The sequence below is a fragment of the Amblyomma americanum genome, chromosome 6, assembly GCF_052857255.1.
Source record: "Amblyomma americanum isolate KBUSLIRL-KWMA chromosome 6, ASM5285725v1, whole genome shotgun sequence".
NCBI lineage: Eukaryota > Metazoa > Arthropoda > Arachnida > Ixodida > Ixodidae > Amblyomma > Amblyomma americanum.
The window spans coordinates 33376625-33392611 of NC_135502.1; the positions used below are offsets into that span (position 1 = coordinate 33376625).

General features: G+C 43.5%; 1 protein-coding gene across 1 annotated transcript in view; it reads left to right on the top strand.

The window, feature by feature from the left end:
- Positions 1 to 14419, top strand: part of LOC144136579 (atrial natriuretic peptide receptor 1-like) — a 244834-nt gene extending 230415 nt beyond the window's left edge. Inside the window, exons 18-21 of the mRNA XM_077669031.1 lie at positions 1487 to 1661; positions 7482 to 7580; positions 9321 to 9412; positions 11693 to 14419. Of these exons, the coding sequence (XP_077525157.1) occupies positions 1487 to 1661; positions 7482 to 7580; positions 9321 to 9412; positions 11693 to 11812 (486 nt within the window). The 3' untranslated portion in view covers positions 11813 to 14419. The remainder of the gene's footprint in view (positions 1 to 1486; positions 1662 to 7481; positions 7581 to 9320; positions 9413 to 11692) is intronic.
- Positions 14420 to 15987: the final 1568 nt, after the last annotated feature.

Here is a 15987-nt window from a genome sequence, read left to right on the forward strand (position 1 = left end):
TGAGTGAATTTCAAGGAAACCAATATTTATTTGTTTCCTTAATATAGTTCTCTACTCATGTTTAACACATAATGCCATTTCAAAGCCATAGCTTTGAACTCTGGTTTTATGGCTGAAAGCACTTCAGTGTAACAGGCGAAGCCTGCAATGGTTTGAAAAGTCGTTACATAATCCTTCTCACAGCGAATTGCAGTTGGTGTGCTCTTGCTGTCCGTGCATGTGGACTGTACAGCAAGGCCGACATTTTTTACATGATAGAGCTGAATAATTTGGAGATTAATTAGGTAAAGTTAACTAACCAATTTTATATTTTTCGTTTAATTGGGGCAAGATTATTTTGCCGAGACGAAGGCCGTTAGCATCGAAGGTGGGCGCAGTTTTAAAGTTTATTTACCGCCAGTGTGGTTCCAAATATCGAACCTCAAGTATACGCATTTGGGAGCTGGTTGAGATGTCTTTTCCGCGTAGCACATAAATAAAAAGGTGTCGCTCGCGATTGTTAAAAAAAAATACCGAAGCTTGTTGCGTATTTCTTGACAAAATAATTTAACGTAATTTTCGCAACGATACCAGGCGCAGCCACGTCAGTTCATAAATATGTAACGCACCACATTCCCGATAAAAAGCATTAAAATTTCGGCTCACCTTCGATTTTTACAGCCTTCGTGTGACAATAAATTGACCCCTAAAGTAAAAAATTTGAACGTTGATTAGTTATTGTCCAATAATGGAACTTTATCACGTAGATAATGTCCGCCTTGCTGTGCAGTCCACTTGAGCAGACCGCACCCACGTATCTCACAGTTTTTTTTTTTTAACAAATATCTCTAGACTTCCAAAAATATCGGTGTATACTAATTTCCTGGCGGATTTTTACCATCTTTAAGTAAATCAGGGTCACTACCTTCATTTTCTTTCTTCTGTTCAAAATTTTCTAGCATTGTACTGTCCGGAAGGATACACGTCTAAATAAGCCCTCAATTCTTTAGAGTAGCAGCATTCAGCAGCTTGAACTTCGTTTGCACGTGCGCGGGAAAAGCTGTTCGAGACAGCTGATCGAACCTGCGTTTTTTTTTAACTAAACGACGCTTATAAAATCACACAACAAGAAAATAGAGCAATAGGTTTGTATGAACCCAGCTGGAGGAATATAGCCTTACCGGACCTTAGGCGGTGGGTCAAACATGAATGCATCAGGCCACGTGACACAATCGTTATATCTAAATAACCGGAGTAGTTCGTAGTAAACAATCTACTTGTGTCAACGTTTATAAAAGCGTCTAGCAACTTACACGATGCACAAAGTCTCCAGGAGTAACCAATAATTTTTCTGTATACGCTCAGCAGCATCCGGTGCGGAGTAAACTGCCCTTGGCAAATGCAAGGAGGATAATTCTGGCGATGAGCTTAAGAATCATGGCGGCAAATTTTGAATGTGAACGAAGAAATATTGTTCTTACAGTTACTACTCTTTTCCTTTCTACAGGTAGAAACAATAGGCGACGCATACATGGTCGTGTCGGGCTTGCCGGTTAGAAACGGCATCATGAATGCTCGGGAAATTGCCCGAATGTCTTTGGCACTTCTGAAGCAGGTGCTTTCGTTCAAGATACGACATCGGCCAGGAGAGCAGCTCAACCTGCGCATTGGTATTCACACAGGTAAGACTATGCCTCCCGCTAATTCCGGTATGCCGCCGCGGTGGCTCAGTGGTTATGGTGTTCGGCTGCTGAACCGAAAGACGCGAGTTCGATGCCGGCCGCGGCGGTCGAATTTCTACGCAGGCGAAATTCTAGAGGTCCGTGTACTGTGCTCTGTCAGTGCACGTTAAAGAACCGCAGGCGGTCTAAATTTCCGGACCCCTTCACTATTGCGTCCCTCATAGCCTTAGTCGCTTTGGGACGTTAAACCACTAGCTTGAACGATGCCGTAGTCTTCTCGGCAATCACATTTTAACAGCATGGCATTTATTACAGTGAAACGATATATAAACCGCAATAAACTACTCGGGCGCAAATTATATTGATACGCCCACACACCGGAAGGCAGGCAATGCTGAACAGATAAGGAAATATCGCCTGTGTGGTCCCTGGTTTTGTCACATATTTTTGTAAGGTGAAGAGACACTTGACGCAGTTATGATTGAAAGCAGGTTCAGCTCACGGCCTCTCATGTGGGTTTCCTTAGAAAACGGAGACCAAGAAGGAAAAGATGTTCAGGCAATTATCAGGGAAGTGTGGTGCTGTAAAGTAGCGCACCGGATGAGAACTCAAATCAATAGAGTCTTCAAAGTTCTCCACATGAACACCTAAAAGAGTGTCTCGTCTTTACAGCAGGTAAACCGGTGCTCAGTTGTTTAACACATATCACGAAGACGACAATTAACAGATGACACAAGAATTCCCATTTTCTGAAGCCATGTTTTTGCGGGCGATGTGCCTGTGTGTAGCTTGTTGAAAAAATCGTGAGAGAAGCATTTTGTGCTAACTTATAACAAGTTTATTTCCGGCCACGCAAAATTATATCGAGCAGTACATGGGAGCATGGTAGACCATGAAAATTCAATCTTTGTGCAGCCATTTTCGGATCACTGAAAACAAAGTGAGCAAAAAATGAACCAGCATGAAATGGCAGTAAAATATACCTCATTGCATAAAGCCCTGTAAGCAAGGACGATAAAAAAAATCAAAAAGGATCAGTGAGAGCCCAATGAGGGCACAGTTGCAAAACTCACATGCAAGGCCGCATGCACTATCGAGTACAAAGTGTCTCAGAGTTACATGAGACGCGAAACAAATGTCACACATAGAGATAGCCACAAGCTCGGACAGGCCTAAAACGTTAACCATACTACAAAGCGACGGTCACACATCTATCGCCGCAAGTATAAAAAGCTTGTTTCTAACAGGTTTTTCTATACATGAATCACACCTGCTAGAGGTAAAGTACGAGACCAGAGTCACGTAGACCATGCCACGCGGAGGAGTGTATAGGTAGTCACACTGATGACGCTTGTGCCGTGACGACGCCACACCACAGGTGGCGGCGTGTACCGAACTTAGACAAAAAAGAATGGCATAGATCGTTATAATCGCCATCGAACCCTTCGTGCCTTCTACCATGATTCCGCTCGTCGACGTGCACTGTGGCGTAGCACCGGTTAACGTGGCGTGAGGAAACAAGAGGTATTAAGCTCCTCCAAAATCTGGAATGCAACGCGGGTTTGACTCCGGAGTACACAAGCGCCAGACTAATCGTGAACGGCTGCGTTTTGTGATCACATCCGAACGCGAGAAGCAACCGAGAGCGTACATTACGCCAAAGAGACAAGTGACTTGAGCGCACTGCTCAACACGCGGGTACTGATTCAAAGAGAGCGGCTAGCAGCTCGTATGAGCCTACCTGGAATGTGCTACGATGCTCCTGCAAAGCATATTTCGTGAAAGCACCTCCTCGCAGAGGCGGAAAGACGAAAGCTATTTCGATGACTTAAGAAAATATTTTCTAGTCAGTGTTCCAAAAAGCAGCTAATTTTCTCCACCTCACCGTTCTCACTCCAGCCGCTATGAAACGCCGGACAAAGATTTCTTCCTTCTCTCTCGCTTTATCCATTATACCCTTGAGAAAATAAAATCGTCCGCATGAGGTTGCCACCAACGACCAAAGAAAAACTAGTTTAACGCGATGTTTTGAAAGAAGAGAAAGTTTACCTGGCCTGATTCCGGAAGCAGTCCTTGGTACCAGCGCCCATGTTGGATCAAATGAGGCATCCTGACCGTGAAAATCGTCAGTTTGGTTGTTTTGTGCTATTTAATATCCTTTCTAGAGGGAGAAGCGTATTTCTAATGTGATTAGCAATTTCGCCGTTCATAAAACGGGTCTTGTGAAGAAGCAGTGCTAAAATGTCACGGCGGCACCACAGCCTTGAAAAAGAGCACGTTTTGACTCCATAAGGCCAAAAAAAAATTTTCAAATACTCGGTTTTTGTTTTTTTGGGGGGGGAAAGGAAATGGCGCAGTATCTGTCTCATATATCGTTGGACACCTGAACCGCGCCGTTAGGGAAGGGATAAGGGAGGGAGTGAAAGAAGAAAGGAAGAAGGAGGTGCCGTAGTGGAGGGCTCCGGAAAAATTTCGACCACCTGGGGATCTTTAACGTGCACTGAAATCGCACAGCACACGGGCGCTTTAGCGTTCAAATACTCGGTTTACGCAATTTGTTGTGTGTTGCAGCACGTAGAGTAACCGCTAGAGCAGAGGAGTGATGTTATTGCCTGCAACCGATATATCACAGTGTATATATGTATAAAGGTTTCCAAAAAAGTATTGGGTGCACAGAGATCACCCCAAAAATTTATTTCTTGGCAGGCTAAGAACGCAGTGACGATATTAAAGCTGTGTTCTATGCATCCCTGCATGACCTGAACTGGGCTCCCCTTGATGTCTGGCCGCGCCTTGAAGCAAAAAAGAAACACGGCTTTTTCACTCTTTTTATATTCAGGGAACTTTGCGAGTACGTGTACAAGCAAAATAATATTCCTCACGAGAGAAGTTCTAGGCTATCTGAGATCAAAAGTACAAATTTTTCAGCAATTACAGGAGGCAACCTCTGCTTTCAAAACTGCGTGTAGGTGTAACGCTTCCGGTGTCTTTTATTCCCGCTGTGGCTCAGTAGCTGTATCTCAGTTGCTTCGACGTTCGGCAGCGGAGCAAAATAAGACCTTGTCTCGGCCTCAGCAGCGGCAATTCGGTCGGGCTGAAATTCAAAACGTGCGTGAAATTCAAAACGTGGGGGCTCGAAATTAATTCGAAGCCATCCACTACGGGATCCCCCATAGCCCACTTGTAGCTTCGGAAAATTAACCACCCACCTTTGCTGTCACTCTGAGCGGTTAGTTCCAATAAAAAATTGGAATATGCGGGCGATCTGTCATCTAGTAGCGCCGCGTGGTGGGTGAACAGGAAAAGCGCAGGCATCAGTCTCCTTCCTCGCCGATGCGCGGCACTGGCGTCGCCAGTGTGCTAAAGCCTACGCGTCATCAAATTTGACGCCAGTTCTCACCTTTCCTTTCCCTCTCTCTTATCTGTGCAACGTTTCGTTATCATGACTTTTTTTTAACTTCGCAATAGGATTAATGGTAGCGCTTTCAGGAGTGTTCACAAGGGCCATCAGATACTGGGCCCTGCCTGCGCCACGGCTATTTAGTGCGGACACCGCGAGTATGAAAGGCAAGGTCGCAGAGATGAAATGCACCGCGCTGCTCGCAGTTACTCGCCTCTCAGGCCGGAGTCGGTGATCTAGGCATGAATGTGTACCTAAGCTTATTTTGTTGGCTACCTTTCTGACGACCTGCGTTTTCTTTGCCGCGAGGCGCAGCCAGGACCATTTCGCCGTTACTGGTTCTTGGCCCGCACATAAGCGCAGGAAGGCGACATCGGCGTGAAGTTGATAGGCGACAAGCACAGAGGGCATCAAAGCGCGCGCCTTTTTGCCACTGTAGACTAGCGAAAATTTCACTCTACTCTATGATATCAGTCCTCCCATGAGACGACTGAGATCATATAGCACCGTCTCCCCTTCCCAGAAGGCCAAGGGAAGGGGGAGACGGTGTCATTGTAAACGTATCGTTACATTTAGGTATAATAAGTCCTTTACGACAAACCGAAGTCCAGCGTGGATGGCAAGTACCGAGGCTGGTGGTCTCTGCTTAATTGACGTGGAATGACGTCTTGCAACCAATGGGTTTCACCAGGACAGGAAGAAGAGGTGCATGGCAGTGGGCAAGCCGAAAGCGCAGCGTAATTAAAAAGCCCACAAGAGCGACAAAGGACAGTGCAATGACTTGAAACCCAGAATTCAATGACGAGGAAAAACTTCGGCAGCTGCAGGCTACGGGAAGTCAGAGCAGACTGCTAATTCAACATCCTTACACATATGTGGGAGCTATGCAGCGGCAACAAGACGATGAATCAGAATAGAATTTCGACAACGAACATAGTTGGCGACAAGTTGTCCACAGAGCATGGTCCAATCAAGAGCCAAACTCAAAAGGAAAGAAGACATTGAACGGACACGGGGCCAACCTAGCACACGGTGTATTGCTGATCTCGCCAAAGCACCGACTAGAATGTCAGCGTCAAACTGAAGGGCTTAGTGCTGCTGACTCACGCGTTTCAGGCTCACCTCATTGACCAGCCATCTGCATAGCTTGCACCGTGCGAGAAAGACTTTCGGTTCGGTTATGTTTTGGTTCTATTTGCATGTTTTGCAGGTAACAAGACATGCTCGGAGCATGGAAACTGCATTCCAGAGCGAAAACGTGTTCAAACTTATAATATGGCCGTATCTTCACCAACTCAGGCGGAATGTCTGCACCCTGCGCGGCAGACTTTATGGTGCCTTTCCACGAATGCCCATGGACCACGTTGTGAAGGCGATATCGTAATTTCATCGACTGGTCCATGCATATTGAGAAAAGGAGCACATATACGAGAGTAATGTATAAAACAAATTAGATCCTTGAAGCAAGGCTCAGGGAGTCTTTTCAAGTCAGTTTTACAACCGAGTTGAGGGGATGTCAAAAAACTGGGGTGTCACATTACCAAGCCTTTAAGGGTATGAGGTGACAGTGGTTCCTTTTACCCACGCAGATAGGGACACTGTTTTCTCTCCACAATCACAATCACTTTGTGAAAGACCTCAAGACATATATATAAAGCCTCAATTTAACCAAGCCGTATGAACGTGCCCCCCCCCCCCCCGCCCTTTAAAAAAAAAAATGTCCGCGTGGTTTGGTAGCGTGTCTTACTCGCAACCCAAGGGCCATGGGTTTGATTACTGAATACCCCACTTTATTTTAAGCGAAATTCATTTTATTTATACAGTGACATGTCCTAATGACGTTTTAGTCGTGTTGCGAGCTCCTAATCACCAGTTTCCAACGTTTTACATCACTTTTCAAAATCCGCTATTACACGTGTGAAGTAGCCACCTTTTCCACCAAATCCGGATTTTTCTCTAACAATAACAATGAATTCAACGCCGACTTTTTTGCAGACCGGTACCTTGACGCTGCCGCGTAAAATTTTGTTGAGAAGGAGCTCACAACAGTTTAAAACAATTCTGCGTTGAACATCCACGCCAATTACGTGTAATTGCTAACTGCATTGGAAACAATTTGGCGCCGTGTTGAAGAATCCCTTAATTTTTTTCATCCGAAATTTTACTTCCATGCATTCTGTACTGAGCTTGGTGCATGATAGCTTGAGATGATTATGAGAAGGTATCCTCCAAAAAGAGTATCGTTGAAAAAAATTCTGGCAATGTACTAAATATGTCTTTGCTTACTTTTTCCAACCTGAGTTGTTACTAGAGATTCGGTAGTGATATGTCTAAAACGGCGATCTCTGCTGAGTGCTCTGAGAATTGACAATGCTTGTAATAAGCTAAATGGCATGTTTCAATGCCCCGTTCTTTTTTAGGGCCATGTGCGGCGGGTGTTGTCGGCTTGAAGATGCCGAGGTACTGCCTTTTCGGCGACACTGTTAACACAGCTTCGAGAATGGAGTCCAATGGACTACGTACGTAGTTGAGACACTTAATCCTTGTTGCTTATAAAAATGTACATTGTTTAAGTTCTCATATATGCAAACATAAAAAGCAAAGAGTAAAGATATACGCCTTTGCATGAAAGAAACTGCTCGGAATCCCAGAAACGGGAAGGCAATACTAATGCCTTCAGTTTCTTGCAAACTCCGCTAACAATAGTGTGATGTGTCCTCGTATCGTACTCGATGATCAGTACTTATTTAAAAAGAAATATTAAGCACGCTCTGGAGCTACTGCTGTGTACGTAAAGTTAGCGAAATAATAAACGCTATTTTACTGCCCAAGTGAAAGAGAAAAGAAATGCGAAACAAATGTGTAGCATCATATTGATCAAGGTAGTATCGAAAGGCTCTTTTAAACATGCGCCTACTAGATGCAAATAATGCTCGGTGCCAACCAATAATGATCTGCGGTGTTGTCGAACTTGTATGCTATAAAGAAAGAACTGGTTAGGGTCTGTCATATGCGACGTGTTGTCACACTTAAAGTTTGTTCCAAGCCGGTGTTTAAGTCGTAGCGTGTGAGGAAGCTATTTTGAATTGCTGGCGACCGAAAGATGTTTATTTTCCGGCACCAACAGCAAATGTCTTTCGGATGACACTACACGCTAAAAGAGCCGCTTGGAATTGTAGATTTGAAGGGTTCGCTAGAACGTAGTCCTTCGCATATTCAGCATGTTTTCTGGCGCGAGATACAAAAGCTTTTCTCTTGAATAATTTCGCTGTTATGGCATATGGCACCATCGACGAAGAAACTTTTTCGTGGACATATGGAAGCTATGCATGCATACTAAATGAGTTTCTCTTTCCGGTATACCATTATGTATTTTTGAATAAGGTTACAATTTTTCCAAAGGTAACCAACAGTTACTTTAAACAAGAATAATGTCACCAACTGGAAAGTCTACCACCTTGATAGTATTCTGTGCAGAATGGAACAAAGTGGTAACAGTGCTGCTCACACTCCTCATTTAATATGAAAAGCTTAATATACAGTCGTTCCTCTCGCGAGATACTCTCTCAAAGAACTGCACGTAATCCTTCAATCTGACCCGGGGGCTGTGCTCCTAAGCGCCCCCATTAGGATAAACACAACTATGTGGATACAAAAATGTCCCCTGTAACAACGGTTCCAACTCTTGGAGCATAGTCTAGACCATGAGGAGCACAAGCTGTGTTAATGATGGAAGGTGGGGCTGGATTGACATGTCCCTTTTAGACCTCTGAGCGAGATTACCTCTATTCAAAGGTCGTAGTGGCCATCTGTTTCGATAATTAACTTTTATGAAATAGATTGTGCGTGCAGCTTTCAGCCTCATGGACACCCGTTGACCAAGGCAATCAGTAATCCATTCAATACCCCACTAAGCAGAGCGTGTAATAGGTGCTAACCCCAACTATTGTACAACAGCGAAAAATCTTCCTTGTTGTTGAAAGACGGTGACTCACAAGCAAATGCATCACAAGAAACGTATATATAGAACACAAGCACTACATGTCATGTCGCTCCATCGTTTAGCATTAAATATATGAGTAACTTATTACGTACCTTTTATTAAGTCTAACGGTTACTGCTGACATGCGCGCCACAGTCGGGGAGAAATATTCTTCTAAAACTGGCGTATATTGATACAGCGGGTTTGTACCAAGAACTTGTTGCATTACTCAAACGATACATCTAGAGTAAGGCAGATGCTATCACTCTCCTTTCAGCCTTGAAGATTCATGTCAGCACCTGTACAAAAGAAGTTTTGGACACGTTCAAAACGTTCCAACTCGAATTACGTGGAGAAGTGGAAATGAAGGCAAGTTGTGAGATGCGCTGCCATACTGATATTGCGTTTCTTCTTGTTTTTCTTCAGTGGCTAAGATTAAAATCGAGACGAGCGAGCGTGGGCACATATTTCGATGCTAGGCAAGGTTTTAAACAAAAAAAACCTAAAGACTTATATGTACTGCATCTCCATAGCTGTGATGAAGTACTTGACTGCGATGCCCTCTAATTGCCAAACTTGTGAGGATTCACTAAACACAGTCGAGGTATTAATGAGTATGTAAATTTAAAGAAAATGAATATGCTTTGCTTTAAAATTATGCAGATGACTATATATTATTGCTTAAGCAACGGAAGTTCAGTCCGGTCTAATAGCAACTTTTAGCGCACTTACAAAACTCGGAGGCATGTGTAAATATAAAGGAAACACCAAACAACAACATTCTAAATAGTGATATTTGAAACGCATACTTCATCTGGCGGTCCGTGGTAACTGCCCTGTCGCTTAAATTCTTATTTCTAGCGAAGAACTAAACTTATGTAAATTTTCCCGACTTACATTTTGTGATTTACCTGTGCCGTATTTTGAAGGCTGTTAATGTGGCCCTATACAGCACCAAATGATATTTATCATGACTGAGTAAAAATATTAGGCAAAAATTATTTAACACGCATCAGCGGCAAGCTAAGGCAAACATTTTCCGGTGACTACGGCGAACCTGCAGCTAAACATGAGATAGAACATTCCAAACATTGCGAAGCTTTCCACGTGACTTGTATGCAGCAAAAAAAAAAATCACAACGAATATCCCGGACTGCGACTCGAACAAGTGGCAGCGAAACAGAGCAGCTTCATTTTATATTGTCTTAGACTACTCGGCGATCGCTGCTTTTCTGTTATTTTTGTTTACATAGACACCACTGCCCCCTTTGCTGTGTTGGAAATTGTAGTTTTCCACATTGTTCATAACCTAGTTCTGAGTCGCGAATTTTTTGCTAAGGCTGGTGAGGAGTGGGTGGACGCTATGACCCATTAAACAGCTAAAGCAGCGATAAACGCTGCACTCTATCTCCTCCACTTAAAGGAAAGAAGCGGATGAACCCTGATGCTCGTAAAGAGCCAAAAGCTGCGAAAGAAACCGACCAGGCTGTCTAAGTTAAGGAAAGCGGCTGGTAACGGATGCTCCTCAAGCCGCGAAAAAAAAAGGGAAACTATGCACTCTCCCCAATTCAAGAAATATAAGCCGGTGAAGGCGGGAGCTGGTTCAGCAGAAAAAAGACCGAATGAGGATACTATAGCCTATTAGCCGTACAAAAAAGCGTTGTTCCTTCCCTGCACTTTAAAACCAACAATATTTATATGAACTTGCTCCGTTAGCACTCTTGAGTTTCAAGTCGGTAGGGTGCCACATGAAAAAAAAATCATTACTGCTCGCTATAGAAACCATGCTCTTTGACGAGCGATGTGAAATCATGCACTGCCATTCCAAATTTCAAATAAAATAATTAGCATATATTGTCCTATCTTTACTTCTTCTAAAGGACAAGTGCTGCGGCATCCATCCTAATGAAAAATTAATTGCTAAATAAAGTGATAATCACCGGAAGCGGTGTTTTGTTGAAAAGCGACACACTTACGGTGGCTATGACCGTCGCCGATCGTTATATCATTGGCGTACCCGTACTTTGTAACGAGGATTGGAGGCAATGCGTCCAGTTTTCACTGCTTTTCGGTTACAGGTGCCTTAATCCTCCGTCACATCCAGTTGTCAAGCACACAGAACTCCGCTAAGGCCCGTTTTCAAGGCTTTAAAACGCGTAAAGCTCATTAAAGCAACGATAACTATATCTCTCGGCGATACACTTTAGTCCTTTGCATCGACTTCGCGAGGCATCACATATCCTACTGCACCTAGCTATTCTTTCAAATCTTGTCTAATTACAAGTGGTCGTCATTTACAGTAGGATCACATCACGATATAAACGTGCTAATTTCAACTTTATTTTTTACCACAACTCCAACACGGCCTTAGTTAATACGTATGTTGTGGATAGTTGGCTTTGCATACTTAAGACACTGCCTGTGTCTGCGTCATTTTCTGGTTTTGCCTGTGTAACTACTGCTCAATAGTCTTAAGTACAGCCTTTTAGTTCGAGTAAATGAATGCTGCTTTGGTCACACAAACTTCTGCGTGTAGCTGTAAGATAGCGCAGTGATTTCTGAATCCGCACTAACATTGAATCTAAAAAAAGAGAGCGAGCGTTCATTTTCGTTTAACAGCTGATCTGAGATGCTTCTTTGGCCTCTCAGGGCAAGGGCAAGATGACCACTTACTGGCTCCTTGGGGAACAAGAGCGGGACAGTGGTTCCACTGGTCCCGTTACGCCAACGGCTCCATCGACGGAAGTGCGGAAGGAGACGAAGATATGACCTCTACGGGAGAAAAGCAGTGACGTGCGCGCACCGTCCTCCGCTCAATGGTGACATTTTTGCGCTGAAGTTTTGCGCACTGCACCATCCCGTGGGTGCGGATCCGATTTCGTGAACCACTCACGCCACTCAAACGCCGTTTCCGGTAATGCTGTGCTCACTTACCAAAAACAGTGACGATGCAAATGTCCTCGCCAAGTGTGCTGTCCACCATCGTCAGATATCTCACCTCATGTGGTTCGAAGAACGCGAGAGCCTTTAAGGACATGGGTCAAATGAGTAGAAGGTGTGTGTACGGGTTTGTTATGATAATGACGGAGCATCGCCCAGTGGTGAAATAAGGTGTACCAATTTTGTAAATTAACAGAACATCTACCTGTCTGTGTTCTCGACAGGCCAGTGAAAGTGTAAACAATATATAACCTGTTTTCGTATAGGTGAAATGTAATGAACGTGTGTTGGTAAGTCGGGTATTTATCATGCTACTGAAGTCATTCGGCTAGAAAACTACTCCTGTTGAATGTAAGATACGTTTGAGAGCATATTTTCGTCTACGTTTAAAGCATTTCGACCAGTACAATCCAAGGGAGCTTTACGGTAACCGTGAGGGCAGTCAGCAACTTTGTAATGTTTCCAAAGCCTCTACATGTAGCACTCGTGAATGAATGATGTGGTTTCTGTGACTGCATTTTTCAACTAACCGTAATTTGACATCTTTCTTCAAGCAGCGCTGTACAGTAGCGATCTCCTCGTCCAGCCTATACATCCGCAAAACAAACCAGTTTTCAGCTATGACCGGTCATTGATGAAACAATGCCAATAATCATTTACCACCAATACCACCGAAGTGACAGCCACCGAAATTGCCACCAAATGCGAGGCGATTACAGATCACTATCCAGTTCTGAAGTAAAACAGTGAAGGTAAGAGTGCCCTGTCTAGCATGGTTTAAATCGCACGTCGAATATATTTCTTCCTTTCGATTCTCGTGTGATGTTTGGCACATCAGTTCCTGCCATTTTCATTGTCACATAGGAAAAAAACACAAAAATACGCTTGAGAACGTCACTGTTTAAGACACCATGGCAGGTGCAGCGCTTAGGCAAGAAATGGCGAATGCCTGGTTCCTTTTTGTGATCGAGGGGAATCTTGCCTGGAGTAATCACTTCTCAAAATACCGCCGTTGGCTACGGCCCAGCTATTGTTGCCGGAAGCATCTCCTTGGTGGCTGGGATTGCGACTGCAAAGAACGTATGCAGCATACATAGCAAGCGCTGTGGCAGATATGGCTTGACCGACCAGGGTACATAGTGTATATGGTCCCCCTGTTTTTACGAATATTATTGCGGGGATAAAGCATAAACTAAAGTAGCCAGGTAGTGCAGAGTTAGTTCTTTCTGTTTCACAAGCCCAGACAGTTTCACCGACGCTAGTGGTTTCGAGGAAACAGTGAAGAGCGAAAGCCAGAGGGCTAGAAACAGCTAAGCGTTGGATGAGAAGCGGCCGCAACGATGACGTGAGAAAGACTCAGATTACTCCGCTGCCCTAAGTCTGTGGCGCCATCTAATGTTGTAATCGCAAACACTGGCACCAGGGGCCGCTGTTACTGTGAGAGGCTGAAACTATGGGGTAAGGTAGTGCTCAGTCGAAATCATATCAATGTAGAGATATTGTTCGTTACAAGCTAATAGCAGAGGAAGCTAATAAAACCATCAAGCAGCCCTGAAACTGGCCGTAGTACAAGAGCCGGTAATTGGCCCCGGCGGAAAAAGGGAACTGATGAGCCTCAGATTTTATTTACGTCGAAGAAGCCAGTTCTTTGGGTATTTCAGTGATCAGTTTAGAGCTCTAGACCACGGTAGTTATGATGGTTAAAAAAATCGTTATTTTTCTCAGTTTACGCTGTGCCGCCCGGCATTTTCCGGCTGCTGCTAATTTATTGGCTCGTAGCAACGTACATATTCTGGCTTTTAAAACCTGGACCACGTTCGGCGATAGATCGCCGTAATATTATGAGTGAACGTCTGTCCCGTTTTAAACTTGCCTTAAGAGGAACTTGAAAAACATAAGTAGTAGTTTCGAATGAGAAGCAAATAGGGTTCTGCAGAAAAAATTAGAATAAAAAGCATAATTGTATTTCTTCTTCTTTTTGTTTTGCACAGCCATTCTCTTTAAACAACGCTTCGTTCGTTTGAGGTTTCACATACCAGTGACAACTTATCACACTAAACAGCTAGCAAAGATCCTGAACATTCGATATTCGCTTCGAGGTTGTTAGCAAAAATTTGTGAAACGGCATAAATTGCGCTGCTGTTGCCTCTGCTGTATAGTTCGAAGAAAAAATTGTGAATAATCTTTAGGTTGGAACAACAACCCATAACATGAATGCCTTATGTGGTGACAGGTCCCGGCATAATGTGCGACGGTGAAGACATAGGCCCTTGAAGATTTTAAGGATCTCGTACGATTGTTAACAGTGTTAAAAAACTATCAGATTTTACAGAAGTGTGCTGATAAACTACTAATAGGAATTTATATGCTATAGGTTCTAGGGGTGGTTGAAACATGTATCGTTCTGTAAAAAGTAAAAGTTATTAGTAATACTTGATATTTCGTAAACTCCATGGAGCCCTGTTGGGTACAAACTGGGCAGAAACAACGCTGCTGGACCTAGTGGCAGCCTCCTCTGTACTCTCTTTCTGAAATATCATATTTCTGCTGCAGTTTAAAGCCTGTCATCATCTCCTCTCGTCTGGATGCTTCTAAGCATTTTTATTTGCTGCTTTCAACGAGTGTTTGGAAAAACCATGAAGAAAATTACATATTTTGCCTAAATAAGGCAAACAATCCAAACAAAATGCAAACCGGCTGGATAACTTACCTCTTTTTATTCGAAGTAACATCGTGGCCTGTCTGTGTCCTCTGTCGCCTGAATTTCGTACATGGAACGCCGCATATGTCACGTATGTTGTACATAATTATTTCCAGAACAGCAAGCACTCAAAATGTTTCTATTGAGGCCCAGAATTACAGGAACTAATTATCGACATGCAGCTATGCTATAAGAAGAAAACAGGATATTAAAAAATGTTGATTTAGATTCATATAAGTGGCCATTTTAGGTACCACAAAAATACCGACTGATTCAAATCATTTTTCCTCTGGTAGTGCTTGTGTAAGTAAAGGCGTCCATAATATTTGTAACTGCTCATTGCGATAGGCGTCTTTTTACAGCGAGGGCTATATCTGCGGTTTCCCCAAAATAAAGCGAAACTCCTTTCCACTTCACGCGACCACCCCTTGTACATGCCTCATGCTGCCTTTCTCATATTCAGGTGGCGCGCACGCTCCCTCATGATGACGCCTCCATGCGTAGCTCTTCCCTTACAGTGAATGAGTGGACATTTGGACCGTGCCATGAAGGAAAAAATCATGATGTAGTGAAAGGGGTAGATACGAAACAAAAAAACATGCAAAGCTTACGCTTTCGCGACTTACGTTGCATGGCGTAAACGTACGCAATTTTTTTTTGTGAGTTGTAGAACCGCATTGGCATCAATACAGGACTGTTATACCTCGGCAATGTTGACCGGTCTGAATGCATTTTCTTAACATTTGACAATTTTTTACCAACGATTCTTCTGTTGCGTCCTGCAAATCATTTCAGTGTATGATAATCATGTCTGTAGAACACTGTTTCCATCTTCTCTGCCCCCTTAAGGCTTTAATACATGCGCCATTGGTCATTCGGGGTGGACCATTCCTGTGCTGCTAATGAATTCAGTACTATACGCATTAATAGGAAACAGAAATAATAGCATGCTTTTCGCAAGTAGGAATGCAGAGAGAAGAAAAAAGTTTGTCTCGAGATTTATTACTGAGCTTAATTTCTCCACTATTTTTAAATTTGATAGGCGATCGCTGTGAACACGTTTAGATTAATGTGTGACGTCACATCTGCTCCGACGATAAAGCTTTTCTTTTCTATATAGTCATCTTAATGGCAAAGGAACGCTCAATCACGTATCAGTCTCAATGAAACATTATTAACGGCCGTTTAACTCAGGCATAGTGATCTGGTAAACGTGCAAGGAGTCCTAAGATATGACATTACCTTATATTACATTTAAAACTCGCGGTAAAGATCCCAGTGGGGCTAGTCAGTTTGCTCAGAT